This window comes from Calliphora vicina, chromosome 3, assembly GCF_958450345.1.
Source record: "Calliphora vicina chromosome 3, idCalVici1.1, whole genome shotgun sequence".
Lineage (NCBI taxonomy): Eukaryota > Metazoa > Arthropoda > Insecta > Diptera > Calliphoridae > Calliphora > Calliphora vicina.
The window spans coordinates 125,504,327-125,516,498 of NC_088782.1; the positions used below are offsets into that span (position 1 = coordinate 125,504,327).

Consider the following 12,172-nt stretch of genomic DNA (forward strand, 5'->3'; position numbering starts at 1 on the left):
CACTACGGCCTCTCATCATTAGTTAGTTGTATGATTATCAAGTTGTGCAGTATCTTAGTTAGGGTTTGTTTGATTGTCAGCTGTTTTCTGTGTAGATGGCAGGGATGAAAATTGGGAATTGTTATCAATCGTATGAAAATGGTACTTTTTGTTAATTAGTGATCGAAATATTTTCATAGTATTTATGTAAATATAATGTAAATAAAGAATCTAGCCTTGAAAATGTAATATATAGTTTGCTACCGGCAAGTTTCAGGTCACGTCAATGCATTCTCTGATCAAGGGGATAATAAGTGTACTTTTTTTTTGGTGAAAAAAATCGGTAACAAAAATTTTTGGGTGAAAAATCATTGAATTTTTTTTTATTTTATTTTTTTTGTTTTGAAAATAAATTTTTCAATAAAATTTTCAGTTACATTTAACAAAACTTTTCACCAATAATTAAAAAAATTGCGCCGAAATTTTTTTTTCACAAAAATAATAAATTTGCCTATAAAAGTTTTAATTAAATTTAAAAAAAAAATTTTCATCAGACCAATTTTTGACAAAATATTTTTTGCAACTGAAATTTTTTTCCAACGAGTGAACAAATTGTACTGTTTAGTTCCAGTTCAGGTTCTAGTTCAGGTTCTAGTTCAGGTTCTAGTTCAGGTTCTAGTTCAGATTCTAGTTCAGGTTCTAGTTCAAGTTCTAGTTCAGGTTCTAGTTCAGATTCTAGTTCAGATTCTAGTTCAGGTTCTAGTTCAGGTTCTAGTTCAGGTTCTAGTTCAGGTTCTACTTCAGGCTCTAGTTCTGATTCTATTTTGAGGTTCTAGATCATGTTCTATTTCATGTTCTAGTTCAGTTCTAGTTCAGGTTCTAGTTCAGACTCCAGTTTGGGATCTAGTTCAGGTTTTAGTTCAGGTTCTAGTTCAGGTTCTATTTCAGGTTCTAGTTTAGGTTCTATTCAGGTTCTAGTTTAGGTTCTATTTCAGGTTCTAGTTCAGGTTCTAGTTCGGGTTCTAGTTCGGGTTCTAGTTCAGGTTCCAGTTCATGTTGTAGTTCGGATTCTAGTTCAGGTTCCAGTTCATGTTGTAGTTCAGGTTCTAGTTCAGTTCTATTTCACTTCTATTTCACGTTCTAGTTCACGTTCTAGTTCAAGTTCAAGTTCGAGTTCAGATTCTAGTTCAGGTTCTAGTTCAGGTTCAAGTTCAGGTTTTAGTTCAGGTTTTAGTTCAGTTTCTACTTCAGGTTCAAGTTCAGGTTCTATTTAAGGTTCTAGATCATACTCTATTGCAGGTTCTAGTTCAGGTACCAGTTCAGGTTCTAGTTCAGTTCTAGCTCAGTTCTAGATCAAGTTCAGGTTCTAGTTCACGTTCTAGTTCAGATTCCAGTTCAGGTTCTAGTTCAGGTTCTAGTTCAGGTTCTAGTTCAGGTTCTAGTTCAGGTTCTAGTTCAGTTCTAGTTCATGTTCTAATTAAGGTGCTAATTTAGGTTCTAGTTCAGGTTCTAGTTCAGTTCCAGCTCACTTCTAGTTCAGGTTCGATTCAGGTTCTAGTTCAGGTTCTACTGCAGGTTCGATTCAGGTTCTAGTTCAGGTTCTATTTCAGGTTCTAGATCATGCTCTATTGCAGGTTTTAGTTCAGGTTCTAGTTCAGGTACTAGATCAGGTTCTAGTTCAGTTCTAGCTCAGTTCTAGCTCAGTTCTAGCTCAGGTTCTAGTTCAGGTTCTAGTTCAGGTTCTAGTTCAGGTTCTAGTTCAGGTTCTAGTTCAGGTTCTAGTTCAGGTTCTAGTTCAGGTTCTAGTTCTAGTTCAGGTTCTAGTTCAGGTTCTAGTTCAGTTCTAGTTCATGTTCTAATTAAGGTGCTAATTTAGGTTCTAGTTCAGGTTCTAGTTCAGTTCCAGCTCACTTCTAGTTCAGGTTCGATTCAGGTTCTAGTTCAGGTTCTACTGCAGGTTCGATTCAGGTTCTAGTTCAGGTTCTAGATCATGCTCTATTGCAGGTTTTAGTTCAGGTTCTAGTTCAGGTACTAGATCAGATTCTAGTTCAGTTCTAGCTCAGTTCTAGTTCAGATTCCAGTTCAGGTTCTAGTTGAGGTTCTAGTTCAGGTTCTAGTTCAGTTCTAGTTCATGTTCTAATTAAGGTGCTAACTCAGGTTCTAGTTCAGGTTCCAGTTCAGTTCCAGCTCACTTCTAGTTCAGGTTCTAGTTCAGGTTCATTTCAGGTTCTAGTTCAGGTTCTACTTCAGGTTCGATTCAGGTTCTAGTTCAGGTTCTATTTCATGTTCTAGTTCAGGTTCTAGTTCAGGTTCTAGTTGAGGTTCTAGTTCAGGTTCTATTCAGGTTCTATTCAGGTTCTATTCAGGTTCTAGTTCAGTTCTAATTCACATTCTAGTCCAGGTTCTTATTCAGGTTCTAGTTCAGATTCTAGTTCAGGTTCTAGTTCAGGTTCTAGTTCAGGTTCTAGTTCAGGTTCTAATTCAGGTTCTAGTTCCGGTTCTATTTCAGGTTCTATTTCACTTTTTAGTTTAGTTTCTAATTAATTATTTCAAGTTGTAGTTCAGGTTTAAGTTCATGTTCTTGTTGAGGTTATAGTTCAGGTTCTAGTTCAGGTTGTACTTCTTATTCTAGTTTTGATTGTATTTCAGGTTCTAGTTCAGTTTCTAGTTCAGATTCTAGTTGAAGTTCCAGTTCAGGTTCTAGTTTTGGTTGTAGTTCATTTCTAGTTCAGGTTCTAGTTCAATTTCTTGTTCAGGTTCTAGTTCAGGTTATAGTTGAGTTCTAGTTCAGCTTCTAGTTCAGGTTCTATTTCATTTCTAGTTAAGGTTCAGGTTCTAGTTCATTTCTAGTTAAGGTACTAATTCAGGTTCTAGTTCAGGTTCTATTTGACGTTATATTTCAGTTCTAGTTTGTTTATAATTTTGTAACTAATTTCTGAGTTTGTTTGCAGTTTTAACATTTCAACTTCAGTGGACAGTAGGCTTCCTATGCGGGAAAAATTGGCCGGGAATTCCCGGGATTATTTTTTAAGAAATTTTCGAGAAATTTTTATCCGAAATTTCTTTATATGTTTTCTTCTTAAATTTGCAATATTCTGATTTGTTTAAAGGCCATATTTTTGCTAATCGAATAATTACATTAAACCAATACTTTTTTTCGGAAACAGCAACAGAAGCATTACGGTTGAAATAAACGAATTTTTGTCACTCATCTACAATTTTTCAGCTCAGCAGATCAATTTGATCATTAAGAATGACTCAAATTGAAATTGTATGTTCTTAAAGGAATTATTAGTACTTCTAACATTACAACTTCATATTTAGAGAAAATAATAACAATAATAGTGGTTTAAATTTGTTTATATACAAGCTGAATTGCGAAATGTGTCTTTCGAAAAGAACTACTCATGTTTTCCAGATTTAACATAGTCGGATTTCTTAAGTTGTTTACTAAAATAATATAATTTATGGATTTTACACCCATTAAAACAACGTGTGTGACAATACCGGTGAAAAGCCATTATTATAGTATAAACCTTTAAAAGTGTTGCGCCAACATTGTACAATCAAATTGAGTTATTTGATACTTCTATTAAAACGCTGGTGAAATTCTAAGACTAATTATTCGAATAAAAATGTTATGGTCTTTTTTAATTTCCTCCCGGGAAATTAGGAACCCTAGTGGACAGTCTTGTCACAACGACTGATTTTGACAATTTAGCTTTGAGTTTTATGTTGGCTGTTTCGATACTGCAGCTTGACTTGAATTGGTTGATTGTTTAAAATATAAATAAATATCTTATCAGTTTTGCTGTAAATTTGTTCTCCAAAATAAAGTACTTTTTTCGATTGCGAGTACTATTTTCATACTTCAACCCCTTTATCTACATGAAGATTATCATAATGTAAGTTATGTTGTAAACATTAAGGGTTTGTTTGACTGTCAAATGTTGTAAACTAAAGCCTAACAAAATTACATACACCTTACAATGTTGCAATATGTAGGCAACGTGTTTGATAGGATTTTCTATGTTTTTTTTGTTCCAATTCGTATGAAATAGGGAAACCAACGAACATTTTGCTATTACTGTAACAACTCGTTATTATCAATTCGTTCGTAGAAATATTTTGCGAATAATATTCGTTCGTTTTTCCTGTATTTTCTCTCTCGATGTTTTGTTTGTATTCAAAACCGTGTTCAGTCTGTTTGTTGTTATTGTGTTGGTTGGTGTAACTAACGAACGTTATTTTGTTCGTTCGCTCGTTCGTTCGTTGGCTAGCTGGCTGGCTCGTTTGTTTGATTTGATTTTGGTTGGATTTTCTGTGTTGGGTTGTGTTTGGCTATAGCTGTATATGACTGGCTGGCTGGTTGGCTGCTGCTGCTGCTTCTGGCTGTCTGTATAACAACAACTGGACGACTGACTGGCTTTTTAGTGTTTTTCTTGTTAGAGTTTGCCGTCCTTTTTCAGTATGAAATTGAGTTTTGTGTAGTTAAGTCAGCAAAAGTTTCCGTATTATAATTATAAATTCTCTAAAAAAAAAAAAATATTTTAACAAACGTGTGAGAACAAAAAATATTTAAAATAAAAAACAACATCAAAAGTTTTCAAATCTTTAAAAAACAAAATTATTGTATTAAAGTTAATGAAACCAAACATAATATTATTAATAAAATATTGTTTAATAAATTCAAAAATAAAGCAAATTGTAATAATAACAAAAATAAAAAAGTTTATTGCAAAAAATCAAACTATACATATAAAATATTGAAATAAATTTTTAACCAATAAGCTACAAAATAAAGTGTAAAACTATTTATTAATATTAAAAGAAAAATTACAAATTATTATTAAAGTTAAACTTAATTAATCCAATATTAAAAACCTCAACAAAAAACAACCATCAAACAAACAACCTTTCAAACAAATAACGGTATTTACAGCAAACCATTCCAAATCAAACATAACTTTTGAAATATTTCTTTCTCATTTATTTTGTTTAAAACAAAAATTCAAATCTATTTTTATAGAATTTGTATTTTATGATTTTCTTATTTAAAATCGTTGTTGCTATTGTTTTAATTATAAACAAATCAATTGAAAACATTAGTATTAACAACAACAATAAACAGTTTTTTTCGTTTTCTTTCTTTTTTTTGGTTCAATATAAACAACCATATTTCGTTTTTCACTTCAAGTGTTTTCAATTTTATTTGAATTGAAATTCTTGTGTTATTTTTTCTTACTATATACAGAGAGTAGTAGTCTTTAATTATTGTGGGTGTGTGAGTGCAAAGATTTGAATTTGAAATCTTTAAAGTTTGTAAGTGTGAGTGCCTGAGTTTATTTTACCAAATCTTTGTGTGTATGTGTTTAATTTTCAATTGTTTATTTTAAAAAAAAAGCATGCTTTACTTTCAAAATTTATAAAAAACACATTGGAAATTTTATTTTAATTTCATTTCTCAATTTTGTTTAAATTTGTTTACTTTAAGTTTCTTATATCTCTTTGTGTTTGCTTATTTTTCTTTCAAACCATAGTGAAATATATATAATTTTGTTAATGGATTGAAGGTAAATGTTTAAATGACTAAGAATTAATTGAAAATGGAGAATTTGGAATTAAGAAAACTGGAAGAATAAAGTGTTTAAAATATTATAACCTACATTTGGTTGTTCAAAAGCAACGTGTTTAACTCAACATAAAAGGTAACATATGTTAAGGCTTTTAAGCTATTTTCATATAAAATATTTTAAATTAGAAAAAGTGTTTTAGAGTTTAGTTAGAAATAAAGGAATTTAGGTTTATAGCAAAGAAATAATTAAAAAAAAGGAGAATTTACAAAAAAAAAAAAATTTTTGAAAATTTTGAAATTTCACTAGTAAATCTTAAAGGGATTTAGGAAATTATGGAAAAAAAGACATAAGAAACTAAACAGAAGTTTTCTTTAAAGGATGTATGTTGTTGACCAATTTGTATAGTTTCCTTGTCTATGCTTTTATTCAGCAAATACGGCCTATCCTAGCCAAAGTAATTAAAAAACAAATTTCTTTACAATTTTTCCAACATGTGGACAGTTTTATTTTATTTTTGCTGTCAAAAGATTCGTCTAGTTAAGTAATGCATTTTTATAAAAAAAAATGTTGCCTACTTTTAGGCTCTTTAGTAAACCATAAAAAAATGTATGAGAAAAAGTCTTGTCTGGTCTTGTCTTTTTTGGTAACAAAAGCTTGAATTTATGAAATCGTAAATAGTTTAAGAGAAAGAGATTTATCAAGGCATCTAACAATTTAATTAAAGTCGTTTTAAAAATATTAATTAACTATTCGAATTTTTAATCATTTTTATAAAAAATGTTGCCTACATTTAGGCTGTTTAGTAAAGACTGATTGAAGTTAAGAAATCTTAAAAAGTTCATGAGAAAAAGTAGTTTAATTTAAAAAAACTTAACGTAAAATAGTTAGAAAATTATGAAAATCATTATAAGAAAATAAATAAAAAGTCATGTTCAATCCAGTAATTATGAATTTAAAGCCAAACTTTGGTCTGTCTGCTCTTGAATTTTTGCTTTTAATTTAGGAGAATAAGGTTTTTTATTTTGAAAAATGTAAAAAACCAATATTACGACATGGTAAAAAAATACGTTTAAAAAATCTTGCCCACTTTTAGGCTCTTTAGTAATGAGTGATTGAAGCTCAGAAACCACAAAATAATTCACGAAAAAAGTAGCTAACGTTTAAAAATCTGTTTCAAATCTTCAGAAAATTATGACAAAAATATAAGAAATTTAACAACAACATTTTAATTATTAGAAATCTGAAAAAAAATTAAGAAATTTTAGACAAATTTTTGAATATTTAGTGAAAAATATTAGCATTCAAGAAATTCTAAGAAATCTCTTTATTTTCAAAAAACTTATAGCTTCAAAACTAACAGGTCTTTTACAAGAGTTTGATGTAATAATTTTTAAAATTTTGTATAAAAATGTAGTCTTCTTTTAGGCTCTTTAGTAAAGAGTGATTGAATTGAGGAAATCTTATATAAATTTACTTAAACAGTTGTTTAGTTATAGGAAATTATGCTAGTAATACAAAAAAAGTAAAAAAAATGGAATGTAAAAATTTGACATTTTAACAATTCCTTTTGAAATGTTGTATACTTTTGGGCTATTAACTAAAGCGATCATGAGTTTAGGTATTCTTCAAAAGTTTATGAGAAAAAATTGTTGAATTTAATAACGAATAAAAAGTCTTCGATAATTATGCTAGAAATATAAGAAAGCAAACAAAAGTCGTTCGAAAACTGTAAATTATTAGGAATTTCAAGCTTTTTTATTAAAAAAGTATAGTATAGTTTTAGGATATTTAAAAAGAAATGCTTGCATTTAATAAAAAATGATAGTTCTTTGATATTATTTTTAAATACACAATAAATGTATTATATATTAAAAAATATTAGATATACTTTTTGAAATACCTTCCAATAAGTCCAAAAAATTCAAGCACTTGAATATTTTGTTGGAATTTTACTTGACTTCAAATATAATTATGTTTAAACTTGAACAATTATTTAAAAACTTGTGGCTTGAATTTATGATTCCTTTTTACTGGACAATGCTATTGATATAAAGTGTATTACAATTTAAATTTAATTGCTTGTCACTGAATTCAAGGCTTGAATTTCACTTGCTTTCAACTTGAAGTCAAACTAAAATGCTTATTGTGCTATAAAATAAATTAATTTACTTTTAAAATGTTCATTCACTTTTCTAAATGTGCAAATTTTCATCAAATTCTTTTTAAATTTCATTCACTTGATTTAAAGAAATTTCAAAAATTTTCATAATTTTTTAAAACTTTTAAATTTGAAAATAATTTTTTCAATATTATTTCATCAAATTCAAATTTTTATCAAATTCTTTTTTAATTTCTTTCACGTGATTTAAAGAAATTTCAAAATTTTCATATTTTTTAAAATTGAAGAATTCTTTTCATGGAAATGGTGCGAAAACTTTTAAAATTTGAAAATAATTGTTTCAATATTATTTTGAAAATACTCAAAATTCAATTAGAAATATTTCACTCTTCACGATTTCTATCAAATTTCATAATGTGAAACATATTATCGGAAATTTAAAATTTTCATTAAATTTACATTATCATAAAATTTAAAATTTTCATCCAATTTCAAAATGTTCATTAAATTTCATTATTTTCATTAAATTTTAAAATTTTCATTAAATTTTAAAATTTTCATTAAATTTCACAATAATCATAAAATTTCACAATTTTCATCAGTTTTCAAAATTTTCATTAATTTTCACAATAATCATAATTTTCATAAAATTTCATAATTTTCATTAAATTTCACAATATTCATCAGTTTTCAAAATTTTCATTAATTTTTACAATATTCATAAAATTTAAAATTTTCATATTTTTTATTAAATTTAAAATTTTTTAAAATTTCAATCTATTCATTAAATTTCATAATATTAACAGATTTTCACATTTCCCTATATTTCAAAATATTAATTTTACAATTTTTAAAATTTTCATTAAATATTACAATCTTCATAATATTTAAAATGTTCATCAAAGTTTTCTTAAAATTTCAATCTATTCATTAAATTTTAAGAATATTAAAAGTTTTATCAAATTTTCAAAATAATTTTTTTTTCTTTTTTCAAAATTTTTATCAATATTAAACATTTTTGTAAAATTTCAAATTATATTTGTTAAACAAATATTTACATTTTTGTACAATTTAAAAAATTTCTAAACTTCTAATATACAAAAATTTTTAAAATTCTCAAATTTCAAAATTTTCATTAACTTTTAAATATTTTTAAATTCTCTAAATTTTCTTTAACTTTATGAATTGTCATAAAATTTTTATCAAATTTTCAAAATAATTTTTTTTTTCTTTTTTCAAAATTTTTATCAAAATTAAACATTTTTGTAAAATTTCAATTTATATTTGTTTTGAATATTTGTTAAACAAATATTCCCATTTTTGTAAAATTTAAAAAATTTCTAAATTAATCAAATTATCATACAAAAATTTTTAAAATTCTCAAATTTCAAAATTTTCATTAACTTTTAAATATTTTTAAATTCTCCAAATTTTCTTTAACTTTTATGAATTGTCATAAAATTTTAAAAATTATCCTATATTTTCAAACTTCTAAAGGCAATTTTAGTGAAATTATAACAATAATATAGTCAGTCTACTTTTTAGATTTTTCAAAAATCTGTCTTATAAACCTTTGCTAAATTTAGGCCTTAATAATAAAATAAACTAAATAAACTAGTATCAACAAATAAAGTTTTGAAAAAAATTCGTATAAATATTTAAGTGCCAAATACTCATTAACAAATGAATAGTGGATCGCAAAATATCTGTATGGGAATAATTTGAAAATATCTTATGATATTTGATTTGAACTGCTGATCGAGCAAAGTGAGTCCAAAAATAAGTTTATGAATAATATTTACTTTTGAAAATTTATTTTTTAAAAACAGAATATTTTTGAATTTAATTTTTGAATCTGCTAAATGATCCATTTCGAGACTTAAAATTGCAATTTAAGCAGTAGTAGCTTCTTTTTTTTGGCATTTAATCTAAACAATTTTAAAAACTATCAGCCTAACCAAAAAAGAACATATCGTGAGAAGGGTATATATAAGTTTGTCATTACGTTTGTAATTTCCACAATATAATTTTCCGACCCTATAAAGTATATATATTCTGGATCCTTATAGATAGCGGAGTCGATTAAGCCATGTCCGTCTGTCTGTCTGTCCATCTGTTTGTTGAAATAAATTTTCTGAAGACCCCAGATATCTTAGGGATCAAAATCTTTAATAATTCTGTCAGACATGCTTTCGAGAAGTTTCCTATTTAAAATCAGCAAAATCGGTACACAAATGGCTGAGATATGAGGAAAAACCCAGGACAACCTCGATTTTTGACCTATATCTGGATTACTAAGTCATTAACAGAGACAATATGGATATCTAATGATAGATATTTCAAAAAAAAAAAAATTATAAAAAAAAAAAAAAAATTTTTTTAAATTTAATAAAAAAAAATTATAAAATTTCCAAAAAAATTTAATAATTTGAAAAAAACAACTTTGGAAACAAAAAATAAATTTTGTTTATCTAAAAATAATTAAAATTTTTATTTTGAAGTATAATTTAGTGAAGGGTATATAAGATTCGGCACAGCCAAATATAGCTCTCTAATTTGTTTTTGTTTTAAATTGACAAAACAGAAATTTTGTTTTTTTCCGTATTATCTGAGATATGCTAAAAGAGTTTTAAAACACATATATTTATGCAACTGGAAATATTTTTCCGTGAAATAATAAAAAAAAACATAAAAATTTAAAAACAAAAAGAAATTTTTTTTGTAAAAAAACAAAAATCTTATTTTAAAATAATTAAACAATATTCTATTTCATATTTGTCTTATGATACGAAATTTAAAATAAATAGTCAACTTTATTAATTTTGAATCTATTTGTTTTTCACTTATAATAAAATTTATAAATCTGAAATAATAGTAGAAATAATAATGGCCTTTTCTATGCTAAAAAAATAAAATTAAATGAATTGTATTTAACCAAATGTACTCTAAAATTAATTGACAGTTACTTACTTCCTTTTGCAAATTTTTCCGGGGTGACATTTGTATGGGGGCTATGTGAAATCATGGACCGCTATTGTCTATTTTCAATTCCAAAAAACAGCTAGCCAACTATATCCATTCTTTAGGATCATATCGTGTTTTCAACAGAGAGACGGACATAGTTTGGTCGTCTTAGAATCTTTTGAGGACCCAGAATATATATACTAATGTGGGTCTGGGACAAATATTTTGATTTGTTAAAAACGGAATGACAATTTGATTTTGAAATTTAAATATTCCTGGTATTTTTATAGCCCAGCCATTTCTGGACTAATTCTGATGATCTCTAATGCTAAAATTGTCATGAATATCTCAGATATATTGATACCCCATAAGTTTCAGTAGAATAAATGCTTGGCAAAAGTCGGATATTTTCTGAATAAGACCTCAAATTAACATTGTAGAAATTTCCAATTTCAGAAAATTAAAAGGCCTTAACTAACAAAAAAAAATCATGAAATAATACTTTGAAAACGAAAACATTAAGCAAACATTTTATTTTCAAACACTTTTCTCGATAATTCCACAAAAATCCATTAAATTTCTTTATTTACATTTCATTTATCTTAAATACATTTCGTGTGCTCTCCTTTTCCAATTTCAAACACTTTTAGTTTTTAGTATTATTTAGCACTACATTTATTTAAACAATTTATTTTTCTATTTCATTATTTATTTATTTATGTTGCTATAGTTTAAATCAATCATTAGACTACAATTTTAAACAAAACCCAAAACCAAAAAAAAAAAAATTATTCATAATAAAACGCCTATAATTTTTGTTCTTCTCTCTTTTCATCTGCTTGGTATTTTTCAAAGTGTAAATCGACATCAAAAGCTGCAGGCAACCAAAAACAAAAGAACAACAATACAGAAATATTTAATGAAAAATAATAAACAGAAAAACCAAAACTAATACACCTAAAACTAAAAATCAAAACTAAAACCAACATCAAAAAATAACTCAGAAAATTTTTTTAGAAAATTTTTAACTAAAATTTAAATGAAATAAAACATTTTGAAATATATTACTAAAAAAAAAACAGTGAAACTTTTTAAAGTGTAAGTGTTAAAATTTAAACAACAACAAAAAAGTGTATTAAGAAAAATCCTCTTTGAAATAAAAAATAAAAGAAAAACCATCAAAAATAATTTTAAACAGCCAAAAATAAAAGAAAGAAAAAAAGTAATTGTTTATTTTGGCAAACGTTTTACCAACAAATCATTCCATATGGTTCATATTATTGAATTGGTCGGTCAGCCGAAGGTTGAGTTTGCTCAACAAGTTACTGTGAGTATAAATTTTCATAATACAAAATAAAGCAAAAAAAAAATATAAACGTATTATTAGCAGACTTTGCCATAAAATATCCAAAAAAAAATAAAATGAAAATATAATACACATTATACATATCAAGAAAAATAAAATATTAAAACTTGGAAAAAACACACATACATTTTACCAAATTGAGCAAAAACTCTGTAATAAATCTTGTGT

The 12,172-nt window shown here is 26.2% G+C and overlaps 1 protein-coding gene across 11 annotated transcripts in view; it reads left to right on the forward strand.

Annotated features, from left to right (window-relative positions):
* The first annotated feature begins 4,320 nt into the window (after positions 1-4,320).
* Positions 4,321-12,172, forward strand: part of bru3 (bruno 3) — a 339,939-nt gene continuing 332,087 nt past the window's right edge. Inside the window, exon 1 of one of the 11 annotated variants that reach the window (XM_065502879.1) lies at positions 4,321-4,911. Coding sequence is in view for 9 of the 11 variants with exons in the window: in XM_065502877.1 (XP_065358949.1) it covers positions 11,906-11,965 (60 nt within the window). In the remaining 2 variants the exon portion in view is untranslated. Of the gene's footprint in view, positions 4,912-11,651; positions 11,966-12,172 lie in introns of those variants that run through there. The other 10 variants (XM_065502873.1, XM_065502877.1, XM_065502872.1 and 7 more) reach the window with 10 other exon arrangements.